Source organism: Hyla sarda, chromosome 2 (assembly GCF_029499605.1).
Source record: "Hyla sarda isolate aHylSar1 chromosome 2, aHylSar1.hap1, whole genome shotgun sequence".
NCBI classification, from domain to species: domain Eukaryota; kingdom Metazoa; phylum Chordata; class Amphibia; order Anura; family Hylidae; genus Hyla; species Hyla sarda.
The window spans coordinates 52,500,629-52,526,078 of NC_079190.1; the positions used below are offsets into that span (position 1 = coordinate 52,500,629).

The following is a 25,450-nucleotide window of genomic DNA, read 5'->3' on the forward strand; positions in this document are numbered from 1 at the left end:
CTATAGACAGTAAAAACAAAAGACAGAGCTTCCCAATTGAATAGTATGTTTAGCACTATAGGTGTGCAGGATGAGTGATATAAAATAGCAACTCACCTTATGAGGTTGTGTTTGGCACACGACAACCTGAAAAGCCTTTTGTCATAATAGGTTTGAGGTGCAGCCCTCCGGATTTTCTCGAGTGGGAATGATCTTTCCACTCGACTTGCAAATTTTTCAGAGTGGCAGCAGTAGAAAAAAATCCTCCGATTAGGTGGCTCAAACCGCTGAAGAAATAACTTGAATAGACTTGAATATAGTCCAAAATTTCTTTATTTGCCTTGTCAAACGCATTTCGAGGTGTTTTACCTCTTTCTCAATGACCCCGACAGGGGTCATTGAGAAAGAGGTAATACACCTCAAAACGCGTTAGACAAGGCAAATAAAGAAATTTTGGACTATATTCATTTGCCTTGTCAAACACGTTTCGAGGGGTTACCTCTTTCTCAATGACCCCTGCCGGGGTCATTGAGAAAGAGGGAAGACGCCTCGAAACGCGTTTGACAAGGGAAATAAAGACATTTTGGACTATATTCAAGTCTATTCAAGTTATTTCTTCAGCGGTTTGAACCACCTAACCGGAAGATCTTAGATCTGCAAGGCCGGACTGACTGTAGGGGAGGGGAATACAATTGTGCAAGGCAGGACTGACTGTAGGGGAGGGGGACAAAATTGTGCAAGGCCGGACTGACTGTAGAGGAGGGGGACACAATGGTGCAAACCCGGACTGACTGTAGGGGAGGGGGACACAATGGTGCAAGGCAGGTCTGACTGTAGGGGAGGGGGACACAATGGTGCAAGGCAGGACTGGCTGTAGGGGAGGGGGACACAATGGTGCAAGGCAGGACTGACTGTAAGGGAGGGGGACACAATGGTGCAAGGCAGGACTGACTGTAGGGGAGAGGGATACAATGGTGCACGGCAGGACTGACTAGGTGAGGGGGACACAATGGTGCAAGGCAGGACTGACTGTAAGGGAGGGGGACACAATGGTGCAAGGCCGGACGGACTGTAGGGGAGGGGGACACAATGGTGCAAGGCAGGACTGACTGTAGGGGAGGGGGACACAATGGTGCAAGGCAGGACTGACTGTAGGAGAGGGGGACACAATGGTGCAAGGCAGGACTGACTAGGGGAGGGGGACACAATGGTGCAAGGCAGGACTGACTATAGGTGAGGGGGACAAAAGGGCGCAAGGTAGGACTGACTGTAGGGAAGGGGGACACAATGGTGCAAGGCAGGACTGACTGTAGGAGAGGGGGACACAATGGTGCAAGGCAGGACTGACTAGGGGAGGGGGATACAATGGTGCAAGGCAGGACTGACTATAGGTGAGGGGGACACAATGGTGCAAGGCAGGACTTGCTATAGGTGAGGGGGACACAATGGTGCAAGGCAGGACTGACTGTAGGGGAGGGGGACACAATGGTGCAAGGCCGGACTGACTGCAGGGGAGGGGGACACAATGGTGCAAGGCAGGACTGGCTGTAGGGGAGGGGGACACAATGGTGCAAGGCCGGACTGACTGTAGGGGAGGGGGACACAATGGTGCAAGGCAGGACTGAATGTAGGAGAGGGGGACACAATAGTGAAAGGCAGGACTGAAGGGAGGGGGACACAATGGTTCAAGGCAGGACGGACTATAGGGGAGGGGGACACAATGGTGCAAGGCCGGACTGACTGTAGGGGAGGGGGACACAATGCTGCAAGGCAGGACTGACTGTAGGGGAGGGGGACACAATGGTGCAAGGCAGGACTGACTGGGGGAGGGGGACACAATGGTGCAAGGCCGGACTGACTGTAGGGGAGGGGGACACAATGGTGCAAGGCAGGACTGACTGTAGGAGAGGGGGACACAATGGTGCAAGGCAGGACTGACTAGGTGAGGGGGACACAATGGTGCAAGGCAGGACTGAAGGGAGGGGGACACAATGGTTCAAGGCAGGACTGGCTGTAGGGGAGGGGGACACAATGGTGCAAGGCCGGACTGACTGTAGGGGAGGGAGACACAATGCTGCAAGGCAGGACTGACTGTAGGGGAGGGGGACACAATGGTGCAAGGCAGGACTGACTGGGGGAGGGGGACACAATGGTGCAAGGCAGGACTGACTGTAGGGGAGGGGGACACAATGGTGCAAGGCAGGACTGACCGTAGGGGAGGGGGACACAATGGTGCAAGGCCGGACTGACTTTAGGGGAGGGGGACACAATGCTGCAAGGCAGGACTGACTGTAGGAGAAGGGGACACAATGGTGCAAGGCAGGACTGACTGTAGGGGAGGGGGACACAATGGTGCAAGGCAGGACTGACTGTAGGGGAGGGGGACACAATGGTGCAAGGCAGGACTGACTGTAGGGGAGGGGGACACAATGGTGCAAGGCAGGACTGACTGTAGGGGAGGGGGACACAATGGTGCAAGGCAGGACTGACTGTAGGGGAGGGGGACACAATGGTGCAAGGCAGGACTGACTGTATGGGAGGGGGACACAATGGTGCAAGGCAGGACTGACTCTAGGGGAGGGGGACACAATGGTGCAAGGCAGGACTGACTGTAGGGGAGGGGGACACAATGGTGCAAGGCCGGACTGACTGTAGGGGAGGGGGACACAATGGTGCAAGGCAGGACTGACTGTAGGGGAGGGGGACACAATGGTGCAAGGCAGGACTGACTGTAGGGGAGGGGGACACAATGGTGCAAGGCAGGACTGACTGTATGGGAGGGGGACACAATGGTGCAAGGCAGGACTGACTCTAGGGGAGGGGGACACAATGGTGCAAGGCAGGACTGACTGTAGGGGAGGGGGACACAATGGTGCAAGGCAGGACTGACTGTAGGGGAGGGGGACACAATGGTGCAAGGCAGGACTGACTCTAGGGGAGGGGGACACAATGGTGCAAGGCAGGATTGACTGTAGGGGAGGGGGACACAATGGTGCAAGGCCGGACTGACTGTAGGGGAGGGGGACACAATGGTGCAAGGCAGGACTGACTGTAGGGGAGGGGGACACAATGGTGCAAGGCAGGACTGACTGTATGGGAGGGGGACACAATGGTGCAAGGCAGGACTGACTCTAGGGGAGGGGGACACAATGGTGCAAGGCAGGACTGACTGTAGGGGAGGAGGACACAATGGTGCAAGGCAGGACTGACTCACACAAACTATTTAGTTTTTCTGCACATGGCAGGATCCCAGAGAAAAACTGCCAGAAACTCTGTACAGTGCACTCTCTCTTGTGGTTGAGGAGTTCACAGAATGGCCAATTACACGGTTATTTGTGTCCTAGCAGAGGCTTCAAGGCTCAGCTGGGGACCTAGAAGACCTATATTATGACTTTTTTTATTTTATTTAAGCTATAAATAATTTTACAATGCTATTTACAAATATTTTATTTACAGACATGCTAACTTGTGTTTTTTTTATTATTTTCCTTTAGATATATGGGCTATAGGATGTATATTTGCAGAACTTCTAACGTCTGAGCCAATTTTCCACTGTCGGCAAGAAGACATAAAGACTAGTAATCCTTACCATCACGACCAGCTAGATAGAATATTTAATGTCATGGGATTTCCTGCAGGTACGGACATTATTTAGTAGTGGACCATGGGCCTGTCTGAGTTCTACTGATATCGTCTGATCTTGTTTTTAAACCATTAACACTCATGCCCTATCCTGTTGGGCTGGTGTGGCAGTCACATGTGTGCACTGCTGCTCTATTTATTATCTATGGGGGCTGCCAAGTGTTGCCAACTCTGATGTCTCATATGACTTACTTACACTTTTTTTTTTTTTTTTTAAATCAACTGGTGCCAGAAAGTTAAACAGATTTGTAAATGACTTCTATTAAAAAATCTTTACCCTTCCAGTACTTTTTAGCAGCTGTATGCTACAGAGGAAATTTTATTCTTTTTTAATTTCTTTTTTGTCTTGTCCACGGTGCTCTCTGCTGACACCTGATGCCCGTACCAGGAAAATCCCCATTGCAAACCTATGCTGCTCTGGACAGTTCCTGACATGGACAGAGGTGTCAGCAGAGAGCCCTATGGACAAGACAAAAAAAAAATTCATAAAGAAAATAATTTCCTCTGTAGCATACAGCTGCTAAAAAGTACTGGAAGGGTAAAAAAAAAAAAAATTTATAGATGTAATTTACAAACCTGTTTTAACTTTCTGGTACCAGTTGATAAAAAAAAACAGTTTTCTACCGGAGTACCCCTTTAAAGTCTAAATGTCATTTAGAAAGAGTCAGGATGTCAGTGCTGCAACCCCCCTACTGATCAGGAGAACAAGCTGAGGGAAATGCAGTTTACTTACCTTCTCATAGCATTCTCTATCCAGCTTCTCTGTACAGCGCCATCGTTTTATAATGGGGCCACAGGGCAGAGATCACTGTGAGCTGAGTCCTTCTCCCCTCTCCTGATTGGTCGGAGTCTGTGCTGAGACCTTCATCGATCAAAACTTTTGACATGTCTCTGTGACGTGTCAGCTGTTTTTCTGAATGACAATAAGGCATACCCTAAGCAGTGTTTCCCAAACAGTAAACCGCCAGCTGTTGCAAAACTACAACTCCCAGCATGTCCAGACAGCCAACTGCTGTCTGGGCATGCTGGGAGTTGTAGTTTTGCACCAGCTGGAGGCCCCATGTTTGGGAAACACTGCTCTAAATGTACCAAAGTCATTCCTGACATTTGGTTGCTTTGTTACCTCCAAAGATTGTGCTGACACCTATTATCAACTCAGGTTCGTGACTTGCTAAAATGTATAACTTTTTTTATACAATGTATTAATTATTATTATTACATTTTTTTTTTTTTTTTGTCTTAACAGATAAAGACTGGGAAGACATCAAGAAAATGCCTGAACACTCTACACTAATGAAGGATTTTCGCAGAAATACGTAAGTTTGTAGATGCAAAAAATTTTTTCCATATGAGAGATCAAATGCAGGCTTTGTTATACAGTATATTAGTCGACAATTAAGAAAACAAAAGAACAGTTGTTTTTTTTTTATTTTATTTTTTTAAGATTACTTAATTTATTCCAAATTCCAATAGGAAGCACAGAGCGGAATACATATCCTTTGGGTACATGTTGCGCAAAAACGCTGCTATGTTTTATGCCGAGCACAGCTTTTGTTTCTAGTAGTGTTTCGTGTTCATGTGCTGTGCCATACAGATTTACAGTGTGGCTACATTAACACTACAGAATATCTACCGATAGATATTCCAGGATATTCGGAGTGCAGTGGCCTCTACCCAAATGCATCCGTGCTAGGTCCACGTGGGGGGTGATCCACAATCCTGAATTTCTGCAGTGGAGATTGTGCAGTGTGAATGGGTCAAAGGGTAGATTTGCACATATTGGATTTTATTCTGCATATCTACAGCAAAAGCCTACGATATTTTCTAAACTAACTCAGATTATATTCCCGAACTACTCCTAACACCCCTCCCGCCCTTTTTAAAAAATTTCAGAGCTTTAAAAAGCTGTGTATCATACCGTTCCCTTTGCTCACATTGTGTGAACTCTCGGCAGGAGAAAGTGGGTGTTCCCCTGCAGGCGCAACGTTACTGAAGCCTGTGGGAGCTGTACCTCCCCTTGCCCCGCACACACTTCCTGAGTTTGGTCTCCTGCCAGGCCGGGAGGAGACCAAACTAACTGGCTTGCGATGGGGAACAGAACAGAGCCACCTAGTGGTTGTTGTTTTTTTTTATAAAAACATATAATGGTTGAGAATTTTAACAGCAAGTAAATAGCAAAGTGTCTTATAATTACATAAGGAACAATATATTAAAAGTTTAGTTTGGGGACAGGTACTCTTTAATAGGGTTAAATTCACGGTAAAAATCCACAGCAGAATGTGAGAGGCTGCAGGCTATAAAATCTGAACCACAAGGCAGAAATTCCTCCGTAGCAAGTTAGCCTTATAAAATCTAGTCCACATGCATTGTACTGTAATGCTCTATGGAATTTGTCTGCGTAATCCCATAGGTAACATCTGCAGCCTTTCCACGGTGTGTAAATTTAACCATCACATAATATGGCCACATGTATAAGGTTAGTGTTGGCTTTAGGGGGAGAAGCTTTATCTATTCTCTAAACCAAAGTCCTGTTTTTTTTATAGCGCATAAATATTTTTGTTACTGTAGGTATTTCCATTAGCGGATTGTAATGTTCACGTTTTTCTACCACTTTCATATTTCAGCTATACCAACTGCAGCCTTATTAAATATATGGAGAAGCATAAAGTAAAACCAGACAGCAAAACATTCCACTTGGTAAGTAGCCAACCCATTATGAGGTTTTTATTAATCTAAATAACTTCTTTAAAGAGTTAGGGTCATTTGTAACAACTAGAGATGAGCGAACTTCCAGTAATTCGATTAGTCACAAACTTCTCAGCTCGGCGGTTGATGACTTTATCCTGCATAAATGAGTTCAGCTTTCAGGTGCTCCGGTGGGTTGGAAAAGGTGGATACATTCCTAGGAAAGAGTCTAAAGTCAGCAACCGCCGAGCCAAGAAGTTTGTGATGAATCGAATTACTGTAAGTTCGCTCTTCTCTAGTAACAGCTTTTGACGTGTTGACTGGATATGTCTGCAGTTTAGATCTCAGCGGGTCTCTGTCCTGATATTCACTGTGATCGCGAGTTAGAATTCTATTAAAGGGGTACTCCGCTGGAAAACATATATATATATTTTTTTTTAAATCAACTGGTGCCAGAAAGTTAAACAGATTTGTAAATTACTTCTATTTATCTTAAATCTTCCACTACTTATCAGCTGCTGTATATTCCACATGAAGTTCTTTTCTTTCCCTTCTGTCTGTCCACAGTTCTCTCTGCTGACACCTCTGTCCATGTCAGGAACTGTCTGGAGCAGGAGCAAATCCCCTTAGCAAACCTATCCTTCTCCGGACAGTTCCTGACATGGACAGAGATGTCGGACACTAAAGAAATTCAAAAAGAAAAGAACTTCCTGTGGATCATACAGCAGCAGAGAAGTACTGGAAGGATTAAGATTTTTTTTTAACAGAAGTAATTTACAAATCTGTTTTAACTATCTGGCACCAGTTGATTTAAAAAAAAAAAGTTTTCCAGTGGAGTACCTCTTTAAGTGCGCCCCTCACTCCCTGGCTGTCAGTCAATCCTGACTCATTCCCTATAGACTATAATGTGAATTAACTGGATTTGGCAACCAGGGAGGCAGTGAAACTTGTTGCTACCAATTTCACCAGCTTATAACTCACGATTGCAGCGGGTGTCAGGACTTAGACCCAGTGCGATCAAAACTTTTCACGTTACTGAACAACATGAACGTGGCTCCTTTTTAAGACTGGGTTTATGTTTTACTAATGCTGCGGAGCCGGGGATCCACAAAACTAGCACATCTTAAAGGGGTACTCCTCTGCTCAACGTTTGGAAAAAAACGCTGGAGCCGGCGCCGTGAGCTTGTGATGTCATAGCCCTGCCCCCTCAAGGCAAGTCTATGGGAGGGGGCTGCCATGCCCTCTCCCATAGACTTGCATTGAGGGGGTGGGGCATGATGTCATGAGGGGCGGGGCTATGGCATCACAAGCTCCCGACTCCAGCATTCGGAACAGTTTGTTCCAAACGCTAAGCAGTGGAGCACCCCTTTAAAAAGAACACCATAGCGATTCTTATGGCTGTACCACAGTTTGCTTAGGATGCTTTTCTGGGATAGAATGGCTCCTATTGAAATCGCCTCGTTCTCTGATCATTATGTCTATTTTCTAGATAAAGAGTAGGACAAGTAAGATATAAAAATATTAATAAATATTGTAGAGAAAAAAAACAAGGGGTGCCATAAAAGCATAATATTTAATTGATATGCATTAGAAATAGGGATCGACCGATAATCACGATTTGGGGCATTATCAGTAGCGGCAATTACCTTGCCGATAAGCCGATAATGCCCCACCCGCCGCACCGCGACCACCCCCCCGACCCACCGCTCCGCATCGCACCCTCCACCGTAGTGCTGAGCGGTATACCGGTATTAACCGGATACAGTTTTTTTTTTTTCTCCCACGGTATGGATTTTTGCCCATACCGCTATACCGGTCGGGCCCCTCCCCCACCCTCCAAGCCAATAAAAATGGGGGTGGTCCGGGCCATCCATCCTTCGTGTAGTGTCCGGCGGCATTCCGGGTGGAGGGTGAACCGGTCCGGGCTGTCCTTCTTCTCCGGGGGTCCTCTTCTCCACTCCGGGCAGGCTGCGTCCTAGTACGCTGCATAGACGCCGTGACATCAGGTGCGTCGCTGCACACGGGCGTCACTGCGCAGCGGCGTCTATTCTGCGTTACTAGGCCGGAGCCTGCCCGGAGTGGAGAAGATGACCCCCGGAGAAGAACAGTCCGGACCGGTTCACCCTCCACCCGGAATGTCGCCGGACACTACAGGAAGGATGGATGGCCCGGACCACCCTGACAGGTAGGGGGAGAGAAGCGAGTGGTGGTGGCCTATGACACCGCAAAAGCCACTGCAGTGCAGTGATTTAAAGTGCCCGCTTGAAATCAATGATCTGCAGCGGTGTCGCGGGGGGATAAATAGCCGATAACTTATACCGGAATATCTGTATAAGTTATCGGCTATCGTCCCTAACCTCCACCGATTATCGGTATCGGCCCTAAAAAACCGATATCGGTCGATCCCTAATTAGAAACCACAAGAGAAAAATTTATTCCCAAGGAAGGTAGGGAAATATCTACACTATTTAGATATTTTCCTCCATTGTTTTCCTCCTATCTTGGAACTAGAGGAAACCTATAAAGTCACAGTCATTGCCCTATTGGAATGATTGTGTCTCACTATTCATGGCTTCATGATACATTGCAGATTTCAGTATGAATGTGATGTAGTTATTGCCTTATATTAAGACTACACACATCAGATTTAATTCTCATTTGTTCTATTCGTTCCCTGAAGACGATTGAATTTGGTATTACTCTTTTGGGATATCTAGTACTAAAGTATATCTATTGTTAACACTATGTTAACACACCAGACTATAAAATGCAGTGTTTCCCAACCAGGGTGCCTCCAGCTGTTTCAAATCTACAACTCCCAGCATGCCCGGACAGCCAAAGGCTGTCCGGGCATGCTGGGAGTTGTAGATTTGAAACAGCTGGAGGCACCCCGGTTGGAAAACTGTGGTCTAAATAGTGTATAGCTGTAAATATTTCTCTATCTTCCTTTTATGGCATCTCTAGGTTTTTTTTTTTTTTTTCTTTTTTTCTCTTAGTTGATTTTGACCTAGGAGTGTATTGATTTTGGCGGACATGCAGCCACAAATAGTACACAAATATTCTCTCTAGAAATAGCAAGATTATGGTATTCAGATTTCAGGCTCATTTTAGAACAATAGACAAGCTATTAGTTTAAGTATTTACATTTTTTAAAATATATTTTAAGCTTCAAAAATTGCTGACAATGGACCCAATAAAGAGAATTTCCTCTGAGCAAGCTATGCAGGATCCATATTTTCTAGAAGACCCACTTCCTACATCAGAGTAAGTAACCCAGCAGAATTTTGACTTGGACAGTTACATATAGTTTGTGCATCAATTTGTGGTGGGTTGTAGCAGCGCATGAATGTTCTCCATGGAGTCTCTACTAACCACTTAATCATATCCAGCTTTAATCTCGTCTCCAGGGGTACGATTCTCTGCTAAGATACAGGAAGGAGGAATTATAGCGGCTTCCTCAACGACATGTAGCTCTTTCATTAATCTGACTTTATTGATCAAAATTCTAGAATGGTGTTTCCCAACCAGGGTGTCTCCAGCTGTTGCAAAACTACGACTCCCAGCATGCCCGGGCAGCCGAAATGTTGCAACAGCTGGAGGCACACTGGTTGGGACACTGTTGTAGATGTGCAAACTTGAGCTGTTACTAGACTTCGTCATCAAATGGGGCAGTATTGTTTTACATAGATGGCTCAGCACGACAACCCCTTTATATATTGACACTATGAAGGGATGTCCATGTATATGTGGGAAGGCTGAGTCTGCAAAAGTGAGAAAAGTTGTTTTGCACTGGGGGCTTCCAAATGTGGGACCACCAAAGTCAATGTGCCCTGATGGAGCAAATGGAAATGGCGTTGTTGTGGACTATTGTAATGACAAACTGTTTTGCTGCAGTGTGTTTGCAGGCTGCCAGATTCCTTACCCCAAGAGGGAGTTCCTTACAGAAGAGGAGCCCGATGATAAGGGGGACAAGGTAAGTCTGACCCATGTCTGAAGGGGCTGCAGTGTGACACCCAGTAATTTTCATGGACAAATCTTATCAGAAAAGGACATATGCATGGAACTTGCTGGGTGTCAGACAAATGCCTCTGCAACTATACCGCCAGGTGTGCAGCAGTGACTCTCAATGCCCAAAGCCAGATGTGGTGGAAGCAAGTCTGCGCTGTAGTCACTGCAAAGATAAACTTTGTCCTCTATAAAAACATGGATAACAATTCTGACTTGTGTTTGCAGCCAATGAAAGTGGTCACTGGCTAATATTTCCCCTTGTGGGTTATACAGTTGTTACTAGCCACTTACAGTCAGGTCTATGAATATTGGGACATTGACACAATTCTAACATTTTTGACTCTATACACCACCACAATGGATTTGAAATGAAACGAACAAGATGTGCTTTAACTGCAGACTGCCGGCTTTAATTTGAGGGTATTTACATCCAAATCAGGTGGCCGGTGTGGGAATTACAACAGTTTGCATATGTGCCTCCCACTTGTTAGGGGACCAAAAGTAATGGGACAATTTGCTTCTCAGCTGTTCCATGGCCAGGTATGTGTTATTCCCTCATTACCCAGCTTACAATGAGCAGATAAAAGGTCCAGAGTTAATTTCAAGTGTACGATTTGCATTTGGAATCTGTTGCTGTCAACTCTCAAAATGAGATCCATAGAGTTGTCACCATCAGTGAAGCAAGCCATCATTAGGCTAAAAAAACAAACCCATCAGAGAGAGAGCCAAAACATTAGACGTGGCCAAAACAACTGTTTGGAACATTCTTAAAAAGAAGGAACGCGCCAGTGAGCTCAGCAACACCAAAAGACCTGGAAGACCAAGGAAAACATCTGTGGTGGATGACCGAAGAATTCTTTCCCTGGTGAAGAAAACCCCCTTCACAACAGTTGGCCAGATGAAGAACACTCTCCAGGAGGTAGGTGTATGTGTGTCAAAGTCAACAATCAAGAGAAGACTTCACCAGAATGAATACAGAGGGTTCACCACAAGATGGAAACCATTGGGGAGCCTCAAAAACAGGAAGGCCAGATTAGAGTTTGCCAAACGATGTCTAAAAAAGCTTCACAGTTCTGGAACAACATCCTCTGGACATATGAGACCAAGATCAACTTGTACCAGATTTATGGGAAGAGAAGAGTATGGAGAAGGGAAGGAACATGATCCTAAGCATACACCTCATCAGTGAACATGGTGGTGGTAGTGTCATGGCATAGTGGGCATGTATGGTGCCAATGGAACTGGTTCTCTTGTATTTATTGATGATGTGACTGCTGACAAAAGCAGAAGGATGAATTCTGAAGTGTTTTGGGAAAAATGATCTACTCATATTCAGCAAAATGCTTCAGAACCCATTGGACGGCGCTTCACAGTGCAGATGGACAATGACCCAAAGCATACTGCAAAAGAAACCAAGGAGTTTAAGGGAAAGTGGAATGTTATGCCATGGCTAAGTCAATCACCTGACCTGAATCCGATTGAGCATTTCACTTTCTGAAGACAAAACTGAAGGAAAAATTCCCCAAGAACAAGCAAGAACTGAAGACAGTTGCAGTAGAGGCGGCAGAACATCACCAGGGATGAAACCCAGCAATGTCTGCTGTTGTCTATGCGTTCCAGACTTCAGGCTGTAATTGGCTGCAAAGGATTTGCAACAAAGTATTAAAAAGTGAAAGTTTGATTGATTTATGATTATTATTCTGTCCCATTACTTTTGGTCCCTTAACAAGTGGTTAATTCCTACACCATTCATCTGATTTTAATGTAACTACCCTAAAATTAAAGCTGACAACAGTTAAAGCGCATCTAGTTTGTTTCATTTCAATCCATTGTGGTGGTGTATAGAGCCAAAAATTTTAGAATTGTGTCAGTCCCAATATTTATGGAACTGACTGTATATAATGGGGAAAATTAATTTTAAAGGAAATCTGACAGCGGACTATGGCATCCTAATAGGGTAGGCACTAATAGGGGTCGTTACCATTAGCATTAGGCTAGGTTCGTACGGGCAAAAAAATGTGTGGAATGTCCACACGAAAAATAGGTGCAGATATTCTACACATTTGACTATCCAGCGGACGCTAGGACTGCTTGGAAATGTGCCATCTCATAGACTGCTATGCATTTCCTTGCGGACTCTGCAGAAAGAATATACTGCGGACGCCAGAAACATCTGGTGCAGAAATTCTGCAGTTTGAACAGTACCGCAGAATCCCATTAAAATCAATGGGAGTCTGCTGAAGCAGAATATTTTGTGCAGACATTCCGTCCAATTTTCGCTCGTGTGAGCATACCCTTAAAGTACCTTTAATATGTTCTCTAGTGCACAGTTTCTGTAATTTTATAAGGCTGTTTGATGTAGGAGGAGCGATCCATTACCCCTACATGCACTGATACGGCCGCTCACCTCTCAGCAATGACGTAACTAAAGGATAGGGCAATTGGACGACTCCGTATTCATGAAAAGTCAATGTTAGAGGAGCAGGCGGTGGTATCAGTGCACATAGGGTTAAAGGAAGACCCCCAGTGTACCTAATGGCCTAATTTGCTTATCAATAAAACTAATATTACAGCTAAACAGCACACAGAAGCACCATATTAAAGGTACAATAATGCTTTATGCTAACAGCCCCTATTGGCGTCATTAGCAGGTTTAGGATGTCCTAACCTGCTGACAGATTCCCTTTAATCAAGGTGAGAAAACCTCCAAAGTTCTAGAAGCTTTTTGGTTTTGGTTATTGTCTGCAAACCAAAAAGTTTACAGAAATCCATCTTTTTTGCCTTAACTACCGGATTCAGATAAATTGATTTGAATTTTCAGATTCAATTTTTTTTATACAGTAGATCTGTCATGTGCGAGTATACATTTATGGTGGTCCTGACACTACTTTGGTTCGTGTCAGATGCTGGGAAAGTGATCATTTAGATCACCGCTTTCTCTCGTCTACAGTCAGCTTGTACTCAGTATTGTTGGTATCGTGTAGATTTTATAATTACATGAAAAACTTTTTTTTATTTTTACTGAAATATTAGTCTTTTTGTTTTTTTGTCCCTAAAGAAAAATCAACAGCAGCAGCAAGGCAATAATCATACTAATGGCACAGGGCACCCAGGAAACCAAGATAATAGCCACGCACAAGGGCCACCGCTGAAGAAAGTAAGGGTTGTTCCCCCGACCACTACCTCAGGTGGACTCATCATGACCTCAGACTATCAGGTAAGGGCAACTGGGCTCCTCCTTTGTGTAGGACACATCTTGTTCTACTGGTAAGTAATTATATAGAGCAGTGCTTCCCAACCAGGGTGCCCCCAGATGTTGCAAAACTACCAGCATGTGGCTGTCCAGACCTTTTGCAAAACTAAACTCCCAATAAGGCCCAGAAAACCTTTGGTTGTCAGAGTATTAGGCTGGGTTCACACCACGTTTTTGCAATACAGTTCTTGTATCATGTTTTTAATAAAAACTGATTCCTCAATCTGACTAAACTGTATCAAAACGTGTGTACAAATTTTAATCTGTTTACAGCATGAAAAGTGATGTCCGGTTGAATCTGTTTTAAAAAATATATGTAAACGTATTTAACTTTTCACTCCATTATGAATAAAGTCTCGCTTGTTTGATTGAAATTCCAAGAAAAAAAAATGTGCAAAGTCAAAAACCATATGGTGAAAACCGGATGGAAGCGTACGCACATACAGTTCTGTACAGTTTCCATTGACTCCCATGTTAAAAAAAAAAAAAAAAAAAGTATACGTTTCAATACGGTTTTTCATCTGGTTTTGGGTACGGAAAATAAACTGACAAAACCGTACAGGATGCAAAACAGACACAATTGGATGCATCTTTTGACAAACTGTTTTCAATACGGTTCCATACGGCTTGGGATTTGTAGTTTTGCAACAGCTGGATCCTTACTGGTTAAGAAACGCTGTACTATACAAAAACTGTTTTATGGTCTACTTGCCAGAGACTAGCAGATTAGGAGCCAGGTCATGGCACTCAATGTAGTAGCATTTAGATTGATGTGATAATGGTGAATTTAAAGGGTAGCTCCACTTTATATATTTACATCTTACAATTCTGTCAACTTCATCTTTATTTGGGCAACAGATCCAGCACAATGCAACCATGACCCAGGTACGAACAGAGCTTGAAGGGTAACGCTGAGTGCTGTACCCAACAGTTTTTGCTCCTCACTGCTCTGCTCTATTTAGAGAGCGGCATATGAATTCACAGTCTATTGACTTACTGTGAAACTGCTCTGAGCTGTACAAAGCAGAAACAAAAGGGGGCAGCACTCAGCTGATTTCCTCTGCCCATGTGTTTTATCAGTTGGTTGGGGCCCCCACAAATCTTCTGATAAAACACCATGACATGTCAGAATTAGTTTAAAAGGAACAGTGTCCCCCTAAGGGTATGGTCACACTGCGGAATTCCGCGAGCGGAGATCCCATCAGGCGGCCGCCGCCAAAAATAATTCGTCGGTAGGACCACGGGGCACTGCGCCGAGAATATTGCCGCGCAAAGAATGAACATGTTCGTTCTTTGCGTGGAACAATTTCAGTGGCGGAATTGTTGTCTTGCGGAAGACCCATTCACACTGATGGTATAGTTCACTGCACGGAATTCTACTTGCGGAATTCCACAGTGTGAACGTACCCTAAAACTGCTAATTTTAGGTTTAAGTGCCCTTTAACTCCTTAACGACGCAGGATGCATATTTGCATCCTGCGGCGGCTCTTGCGATATAATCAAACGGCTGTCCAGGCACGCTGGGAGTTGTAGTTTTGCAACATCTGGAGGGACCCTGGTTGGGAAACACTGGCTTAAAGGAGATATCCAGTGGTGAAAAACTTATCCCCTGCGATCCCCCCGCGATCTCCTGTATGGGGCCCCGGCTCGCTGGCCAGATAGCGCGTGTTGACCACCGCACGAAGCTGCAGCCAACACGCCCCCTCAATACAACTCTGGCAGAGTCGGGGCCCCAGTGGTCAGACCCCCCGTGATCTGAAACTTATCCCATATCCTTAGGATAGGTGATACGTTTTTCACTACTGGACTACCCCTTTTAAGGGTAGGGTCACACATGTCTTATTTGCTGCTGCATATTTTCTTACCCATTGAAGTTAATGGGTTCCAAAATCAGCTGAAGAAAATATGGCATATGTGACACTACCCTTAAAGGGATATTAACATGTAAACCCTTTTCCATGTACCCCAATAGGGCATCTGGATATTAGAGGTAGGGGGCTTGGAACTCTTCTCAAAACCAGAGAGGAGAGCTATCAGCAAACAATGGCTCGCCTGTTAACAGACCTGGTCCGTCATGTATATAAATGCCCACTGTGTAATGCTAAATTTCCCCTGTGGCAGCTACTACAGGCGAAAAGAGCCACTGACTGCAAATTCCTTTTGCTAAATTCTCTTTTTTGGCATCTTGGGGTCTGGCCTTACTGCTGTTTGCTTTCATTAAAGGGGTATTCAGCCCCTAGACATCTTATCCCCTATCCAAGAAATAGGGGTTAAGATGTCTGTCTAAAGCAGCTATTTTGGACTTTTATTTTTTATTCTTTTAATTCACGTTCACGCCGTTCACCGTACGGTATAATTAACATTTTATTTTAATAGTTTGGATATTTATGCACGCAGCGATACCAAATATGTATATAAAATATTTTTTTTTACACTTTTTGGGGGTGAAATAGGGAAAATGGGACAATTAAGTTTGTATTGGGGGAGGGTGTTTTTAACTTTGTATTTTTTATTTATTTATTTGTATTTTTATTTATTTATTTTTTATTTATTTATTTATTTGTTTTTTTTTACACTTTAATAGTCCCCACAGGGGGCTATTTATAGCAACAATGCTCTCTGCTAACACCTCTGTCTGTCTCAGGAACTGCACAGAGTAGAAGAGGTTTGCTATGGGGATTTGCTTCTACTCTGGACAGTTCCCAAGACAGGTGTCATCAGAAAGCACTTAGACAGTAAAGAGCAACTCAACTTCAGCAGCTCATAAGTACTGAAAGGATTAAGATTTTTTTAATATATATAAGTAATTTACAAATCTGTTTAAATCTTTCTGGAGACAGTTGATTATATAAATTTAAAATATATAGATTTTTTTTTTCCTGGAATACACCTTTAACCTTTTATAGTTACAACATAAATAACTTTCTATATTTGTTATAATTATTATTTTTGTTTTTTGTAGCGTTCCAATCCACATGCTGCCTATCCAAACCCTGGACCAAGCACATCACAACCTCAGAGCAGCATGGGATATTCGACTACCTCCCAGCAGCCTCCACAATACTCCCATCAGACTCACCGGTACTGAGCTGTACCCAGAGACCAGGAAACGTCAATGCACTGTTGCTTGGGCTACAGGACTGAGCTTGTAGCCGCCTGCCTGGAGCCTGGCTTTGGAATGCACTGTACAACCGCACCATGAAAATGTCCAGAAGCCAAGTTACACAACATTTCACAGAATGTAGATCCCATGTGGGGGGGGGCAGGGGGAGGTTCAATGCGAGAGCGCGCGCAAATCTTAGCACAGTCGATATTGTGAATTTGCTACTTCCATAGTATACTTGAAAATGGTTTAAATTGACCAATGCATTTTTCAGTGATGCTAGCAGTTGAAGCTGTGAAGTATGCTTGGAACAAAGTTTTTTTTCGTTATCGTATGTGGTGACTTTTTACCGTAAGAACATTATCTGACCAATTCATATATATGTATTATTTTTTAATAATATTTACCATCATCATCATTGCACAAAGCTGGAACAAACTTATCCAGATCATTTTGGTACCTTTTTTTTTTTTTTCGTTTTTCCTTTTGCATCGTATACATTGCGTGATACAGATTTATCATCGTGATCAGTATTTTTGACCAGCATTTTTTTTGTTACATTTTACTCGCATTTATTAAACATTTTGAGCCTCCCAAAGAACCTGAATTTTTTAAAATAACTTCTATAACTTGACTGATATTAAAGCTGCTATATGATAGTAAGTGATTGAAACGGATTTTGAATTTGTTTGCTTGAGCAAACAAAAAAAATTAAGTAAAAAAAAGTAATAAAAAAAATCCAATTGTCCTATTTTTTTCTGTTAATGTTGCTGACTTGTGAGCATGCTATGGAGTTTTATGAAGCAAAAAAACAATGGGCATGAAAGTTGCTCATCCTCAGACGCTGCGTCTGTTTGGAGCTTTTTCGGCTGGCTTGGTGTAGGGGATTTCTAATCCATCCCTATTTGTTTTTATTTGGTCCCCACCTTACTTTAGGGTGGATGTTGTTACAGTGGAGCATATGGAGTAGGAAAGCCTTAGAATTTACAAGGAAAACAAACAATGTACTGTATCAAACTATTTTACATGAATGACAAGTATTCTGATTCAACATTGTTAAAGCAAGGTGTTAAGTAATAAATTTATTTTTCATAAAACAAAATGTTCATTTGTGTGTGTTTGTCACAGTCATGGGGGGAAGTTACCAACTGGCGCGCACAAGCAAAATGGCTTGTGTTTGGTGTTTTTGTTCATTGACTTATGCCAAAACTTTGTTTACGGTGGCAAAATGTTACTTCCGGGGGGCATGGTTGGTTGGTGCACTGAATTTATCACTTGCAAAAAAAAAACAATGTACTTCAGTGACCATCTGGTGTAGGAATTTGTGAGCTTTTTAACTTTTTTTTCGCACTGTCCACTGTTAATTTTATAATATAAATATTCATGAAGTGATGTGCACAACAGAATATATTTTTGCTCAGCAACTGAGAAAACCACACTTGGGCAGCAGGTTTCACATTGAGCACAAATCTGTCCTAATAATAAATTCCACTCCGTGTTATGTAGAGCTGTACACTTTCTCATCAGTCCAGCTCACAAACTAATCTTATCTTTTACACTAACTTATTCCTGCATTAGAATCACCTGCTCAAGAACAAGTTGGTCCAAATTTTTAGGTGATTCTGCCTTCCAAATGTTGCCTATTAGATTCCACAAAAAGGTAAACATCCTCCATACATAAAGGAATTATCTATAGCAGCTTTATTCCAACAAACCGTGCCACATCTGTCCTCAGGTTGTGTATAGTATTCAAACTAGTTTCCATTCAAATCGATGAAACAGAGCTGCAATACCACACACAGAGGATAAGAATGGTGCTGCTTTTGTAAATTGTTTTCTAATCATGGCTTACCCCTTTTACTAGACCCCTGCCAATTGCAGCAAATCAATCAGCTGTAGCACATTTTTTTTTTTAAATTTTTTTTTTTTTTTTTGGAGGAAAACCACCCCCGCATTAGATCTGATCTAGCATATACCAAACATGTTTATTGGGATTACAGTCCAGTAAATTTGAAGACCAGTGATTCAAGGGATTGCCCCTAGACCTCTTAATCCCTTTCCAAAGGATAGGAAATAATGTCTGATCGCGGGGGTCCCTCTGCTGGGAACCCCCGCGATCTCTCCAGCACCCCCTGTCCTCTGGTGCACGGAGCGAGCTTTCCTCTGTGCCTGATGACTGGCGATGCAGGGGCCAGAGGATCGAGACGTCACAGCCCGCCCCCTCATGGCACCCCGCCCCCTTAATGCAAGTCTATGGGAGGGCCCATGATGGCTGCCACGCCCCCTCCCCGGGCTGTGACGTCACGATCCTCAGGCCCCTGAATCGCCAGTCATCAGGCACGGAGCAAAGCTCGCTCCGTGCACCAGATGACGGGGTGCTGCAGGAGAGATTGTGGGGGTTCCCAGCAGCAGGACCCACTCGATCAGACATCTTATCCCCTATCCTTTTGGATAGGGGATAAGATGTCTAGGGGCAGAGTACCCATTTAAGGCAATTGTGGGACTTGTAGTTCGCTTTTTTTACTTTAGACATGAGACTGACTCTGTTAGACGTGACCTGTCTTTATCCTGAAGCTAAGTGAAGACTTTAGACTGAGTTTGACTTAACGGAGTTACTGGAAACTTCAGAATCTAGACTGTACTATCAGACAGGAGAGAGCACAGAGGAGTGCTATCGGACAGGAGAGAGCACAGAGGAGTGCTATCGGACAGGAGTGCTATCAGACAGGAGAGAGCACAGAGGAGTGCTATCAGACAGGAGAGAGCACAGAGGAGTGCTATCAGACAGGAGAGAGCACAGAGAAGTGCTATCAGACAGGAGAGAGCACAGAGGAGTGCTATCAGACAGGAGAGAGCACAGAGGAGTGCTATCAGCCAGGAGAGAGCACAGAGGAGTGCTATCAGCCAGGAGAGAGCACAGAGGAGTGCTATCAGCCAGGAGAGAGCACAGAGGAGTGCTATCAGACAGGAGAGAGCACAGAGGAGTGCTATCAGACAGGAGAGAGCACAGAGGAGTGCTATCAGACAGGAGAGAGCACAGAGGAGTGCTATCAGACAGGAGAGAGCACAGAGGAGTGCTATCAGACAGGAGAGAGCACAGAGGAGTGCTATCAGACAGGAGAGAGCACAGAGGAGTGCTAGCCCACCCTCAGTTACTGGACTTTGTCTATACCTGTGCTTCAGCTTGGACACAGCCATTGATTTTATAGGCCGTGATTTCTAGAAAAAGAAAATAACATTTTCTTATGAAGTATATCAGAAAGGTTAATGTTTTTTGTCAAGATGTTCAACATATAAAAGGTTTTTGTGTCTGACAGTGCCCATTCAAGTAGTGAAGGTGTTACTGCTCTTGGACATGACACTAACATCACACCGCCTGGCTCAATCTGCTCACAGCCACTAAAGTCACCTGGGGAGATTTATCAAAACCTGTCCAGAGGAAAAGTTGCCCATAGCAACCAATCAGATTGCTTCTTTCATTTTTAACAAGGCCTTTGCAAAAATGACAGGTACTCTTTAAAGGAGTACTCCAGCGCTACTTTTCTTTACTATATTGTGCCTGGGCTGCAAAAAAAAAAAAAAAAAAACTTACCTTCCGTAGCTCCTCCTAAGTGCCTTCTGCCCTGGCTCCTTACATGACACTGCGCTCACCGACCGAGGCAGGACTTCGATGCGGCCAGCGATACACTGACCACAGTGTGACATCCGTGCATACGGAAGCAGAAAGAAGACCAGATTTGAGGAAGGAAGACCAATAGCGGCGCAATGGGGGAACAGAGGAAGGTGAGCTAAGCTTTTTTTTTTTTTTTTTTTTTTTTTTTCTGCAGCCCAGACACTATAGGATAAAAAAAAACTCCTAGCATGCCTTAAAGCGTTACTCCCGTGGAAAACTTTTTTTTTTTTTATCAACTGGTGCCAGAAATTTAAACAGATTTGTAAATGACTTCTATTAAAAAATCTTAATCCTTCCAATACTTTTTAGGGGCTATATACTACAGAGGAAATGCTTTACTTTTTAGCTTTCTCTGATGTCATGACAACAGTGTTCTCTGCTGACCTCTGCTGTCCATTTTAGGAACTGTCCAGAGCAGCATATGTCTGCTATGGTGATTTTCTCCTGTTCTGGACAGTTCCTAAAATGGACAGCAGAGGTCAGCAGAGAGCACTGTGGTCGTGACAGAAGAGAAATCTAAAAAGTAAAGCATTTCCTCTGTAATATACAGCCCCTAAAAAGTACCGGAAGGATTAAGATTTTTTAATAGAAGTCATTTACAAATCTGTTTAACTTTCTGGCACCAAATGATTAAAACAAAAGTTTTCTACTGGAGTACCCCTTTATTATCCTTTTGATAGTTTTGCAACAGCAGGTGGTGCACTGTTTGGAAAACACTGCTATAGAGTATTGTATGTGATATAGCATCATTTTGTCTGATACATTTTCTGTAATGTGACCACTTCCTGTGACCCCTAAATATGTCATTTTCTGGTGATCGCAGGTCCCAGCTACAGTATTGAATCTTATGGATGGAGCTGGGAGCAAACAGAAAGCACTATAGAAATACTGGGGGTGAATGCATTATATAGACAAAAACTGAATGCTTCCTTTTAAGTTTCAATGCAAAAATGATGGTTTCAGTGATCTAACAGACATTACTGAATGTGACAACTCCTTTAATACTCCTAAGCAGAGATGAGCAACCTCCCAAAATTTATTTTGAAAGGATTACTTAGACATGGGATTCTATGAATGAATGAATAAAGTGTAATTGTGATGCATACAGCAATGCTGTTACTCCTGCCCAGTTGTTAGGTTGGAGGCAAATGGTACCATTTATGGCCTAGTTATTTATAAGCACAGTCCGGGATGTAAAAATCCATTGCCCCATTTTTTACTTTGCATGTGTGCTACATATCTGTGGCTCTGGAGTAAACCCCCAGTTGGGGAATAAATCAAGCTTCTAAATGTTTCGCTATAAATGAAAAGATAAGCGGCTAATTAAACCGCAGCTCAAGGTTTTTAATTAACTTTGACCTACATTGGCCGTGTTGTCTGAATTCAAATTACACAACCACAAATACAGCAAAATATACGACAGCAGTGGGGACCGATATTGAGTGCAAGTATATTCTACCGTTTAGGAGACAGATAACTTAAAGGAGATATTCAGTGCTGAAAAATGTATCCCCTATCCTAAGGATAGGGCATAAGTTTCAGATCACGGGGGGTCCGACCGCTGGGGCCCTCCGCGATCTGTATGGGGCCCCAGCAGCCTGCGGGAAGGGGGCGTGTTGACCACAGCACGAAGCGGTGGCTGACACGCCCCTTCAATACAACTCTATGGCAGAGCCGGAGCGCTGCCTTCAGCAATCTCCTGCTCTGCCATAGTGCTGTATTGAGTGGCCGCTTTGTATGGTGGTCGACACCCGATATCTGGCCAGCGAGCCGGGGCCCTGTACAGGAGATCGCGGTGGGCCCCAGCGGTCGGACCCCCCGCAATCTGAAACTTATACCCTATCCTTGGGATAGGGGATACGTTTTTCAGCACTGGACTACCCCTCTAAAGGAGATATATCATGCAAGAAAACTCATTCCCCATCCTAAGGATAGTGGATAAGTTTTAGATTGCGGGGGGTTTGACTACTGGGACCCCCGTGATCTCCAGCATGGGGCCCCAGCTCTCTGGCTAACATGACCCCCCCCCCTCCCGCCCATGTATCTCCAAGGGAGAACAGTTTAGCCATCTCTGGCTCTCCTATAGAGATACATGGGGGGGGGGGCATGTCGGCCGCCACTTCATGCTGGGGTCAACATGCTCCATTCACAGGGAGAGCCGGGGAACCACGATCTAAAACGTATCCCCTCTCCTTTGGAGAGGGGATAAGTTTTCTTGCATGATACCTCTGCTTTAAAAGTGGCCATACACTATCAGTAGCTGCCAGCCGACTTTATGTATGTTCTATTGGCTTTCTCATGCACGCTCAGTTTGGCTCAGCGTACATGTGCTATCGATAGTAAAAGGGGAATAAGACAATGTTAGATATTTTGGTGGTTTATCTGCCACAGCGGCAAAGGATTGGGAGTGTAATCTATCATGCCTGCTTCTTCTTTCCCCTGACATGGAACATTAGGGTAGAGATAGTATACCCTCCATACTCCTATTACACATTTAGACAGTCCTACTGTCAACTATTTTAGCTGACTTTATGTATGTGGGTCAAGCACACAGCCACATTAGTACAGAGCTGTTACACCCCCATGTGTACAAAGGAGCCATACAGACTCTAATAGTTGATCCTACTATCTGAAATATCTACTAAGATGGCACTATTGTACATCTGTATTCAGGGCCGGTTCTGCCAATAGGCAAAATAGGCAGCTGCCTAGAACGCCCTCTTGATGGGGGCGCCACTCCACCTGCTGCAAGAAAGTTAGTAGCCAGTCAGCATCCGAAGCACCCGCCCAGCCAGCACCACCGTCGCACCCTCCTTCCCCTGGGACCATAACAATCTGCATTCTTCTACCTGCTGGAGGAGCGCAGTGCCACCTCCGAGGAACAGGTCAGGTCCGTCCAGAATGCTGACATTGCACATGCCTACAAACATCCGTCCCGAACCATAACCCCAGTGTTAAGGTGATTACATAAGAACGAGGTTTGTTACAATGTGTCACCCCAATAAGGTGGGGTGTGTCAAAGGGCGGAGCCAATGGGCAGGGTCAAGGGGCAGCAAAATTCCTTTCCCCTAGGGTGGCAAAAATCCTTGCTCCAGCCCTGTCTGTGATCTCAGACTTGTAAATCAGGGCTCCCAGTTATTGTGCACAAGTGGCACCAGTGATGCCAACTAGCTATCGGATCATGGGGCAAACAAGCATACATGTAAATGGAAAAAAAAAGTGGTCGCATTACTAGTAGACCATACTTTAGTGCAGTGGTCTTCATACTGTGGACCTCTAGCTGTTGCAAAACTACAACTCCCAGCATGCCCGGACAGCCGCTGGCTGTCCGGGCATGCTGGGAGTTGTAGTTTTGCAACAGCTGGAGGTTCATAGTTTGGAGACTGCCACTGTAGCGACTATCAACCAGGGATAACACCCTAGCACTGTAATAGGTGAGCAGCAATGAGAGTTGCGTCTACATTCTATTCTACCTGTTGGGTGGATAAGAGCTGCAACTTTTTTTAGGTCCGGTGCCTATATCTTCATGGGGGAGACCAGATTTACTGCGGGAGAGAAGACATCAGTGCGGGGGGAAGGGAGGCATGCAGGGAGAAAGCTTCAAGAGACTAGAAAGCTGGGTGGCATGCAGTATGCATGCCACCCAGCTTTTCCGGTCTCCTAAAGAGCTTCAGTATGGCTTCTTTACTAGACAGAGGTTCTCTTCAGGAGAAAGGGAAAGCAGGGTGACCGTGCAGGGCCAAAGATGCTGAGTAGAGATGAGCGAACTTACAGTAAACTCGATTCGTCACAAACTTCTCGGCTCGGCAGTTGATGGCTTTTCCTGCATAAATGAGTTCAGCTTTCAGGTGCTCCCGTGGGCCGGAAAAGGTGGATATAGTCCTAGGAGACTCTTTCCGGAGCACCGGAAAGCTGAACTAATTTATGCAGTAAAAGTCAGCAACTGCCGAGCCGAGAAGTTCGTGACGAATCGAATTTACTGTAAGCTCGCTCATCTCTAATGCTGAGTATCTAATATAGTGTTCACCAAGTATTGGACGCAGTGATTTTATGATACATATATTGTACTTTTGCAACAGCTGGAGAGACACAGGTTGGTGGACACTGATGTTTAATAATAAAGCAATAAGCTGCCTTCTCTATGACTACAGCATGATACAGTCCATATTCTGCAGCCTCAGCTCCAGTGACTAAAAACATTATATGGCTGAGATACTTTATTAAAGGGGTACTCCACTGGGAAACTGGTGCCAGAAAGTTAAACAGATTTGTAAATTACTTCTACTTAAAAATCTTAACCTTTCCAGTACTTATCAGCTGCTGTATACTACAGAGGAAGTTCTTTTCTTTTTGAATTTCCTTTCTGTCTGACCACAGTGCTCTCTGCTGATACCTCTGTCCATGTCAGGAACTGTCCAGAGTAGGAGCAAATCCCCATAGCAAACTTATCCTGCTCCGTACAGTTCTTAAAATGGACAGAGGTGTAAGCAGAGAGCACTGTGGTCAGACAGAAAAGAAATTAAAAAATAAAAGAACTTCCTGTGGAGCATACAGCAGCTGATAAGTACTGGAAGGATTAAGATTTTTAAATAAAAGTAATTTACAAATCTGTTTAACTTTCTGGCACCAGGTGATTTAAGAAAAAAAAATGTTTTCCAGGAAAGTACCCCTTTAACCCCTTAAGGACCCAGGGCGTACATGTATGCTCTGATGCCCTGGTACTTAAGGACCCTGGGCATACCTGTACGCCCATGGGAATTCTGGTCCCCGCTGCACACCGGGCAGGGACCGGACCGGGATGCCTGCTAGAATCGTTCAGCGGGCACCCCGTGCAAACCCCTGAGGGGGTCCTGAAACCCCCCATTGACGCAAATCTCTGGCGACCCAATCGCCCGAAAAGTAGGGATGATCAGAGCTGTCAGTAGTTTGGTGTAGTTTCCAAAATAGTATGCCATGAATTTTTTTTTTTGTTTTTTTTTTGCTGTTCTGGCACAATAGGGCTTCCTAAATGTGACATCCCCCCCCCCCCCAAAACCATTTCAGAAAAACTCACTCTCCAAAATCCTATTGTCGCTCCTTCCCTTCTGAGCCCTCTAGTGCACCCACA

The 25,450-nt window shown here is 44.4% G+C and overlaps 1 protein-coding gene across 2 annotated transcripts in view; it reads left to right on the plus strand.

Moving 5' to 3' along the window:
• Positions 1–17,765, plus strand: part of CDK8 (cyclin dependent kinase 8) — a 91,172-nt gene extending 73,407 nt beyond the window's left edge. For both annotated transcript variants that reach the window (XM_056561794.1, XM_056561795.1), the window contains 7 exons: positions 3,474–3,617; positions 4,868–4,937; positions 6,246–6,318; positions 9,473–9,570; positions 10,201–10,279; positions 13,373–13,531; positions 16,530–17,765. In XM_056561794.1, coding sequence (XP_056417769.1) covers positions 3,474–3,617; positions 4,868–4,937; positions 6,246–6,318; positions 9,473–9,570; positions 10,201–10,279; positions 13,373–13,531; positions 16,530–16,655 — 749 coding nt within the window. In that variant the 3' untranslated portion in view covers positions 16,656–17,765. The remainder of the gene's footprint in view (positions 1–3,473; positions 3,618–4,867; positions 4,938–6,245; positions 6,319–9,472; positions 9,571–10,200; positions 10,280–13,372; positions 13,532–16,529) is intronic.
• Positions 17,766–25,450: the final 7,685 nt, after the last annotated feature.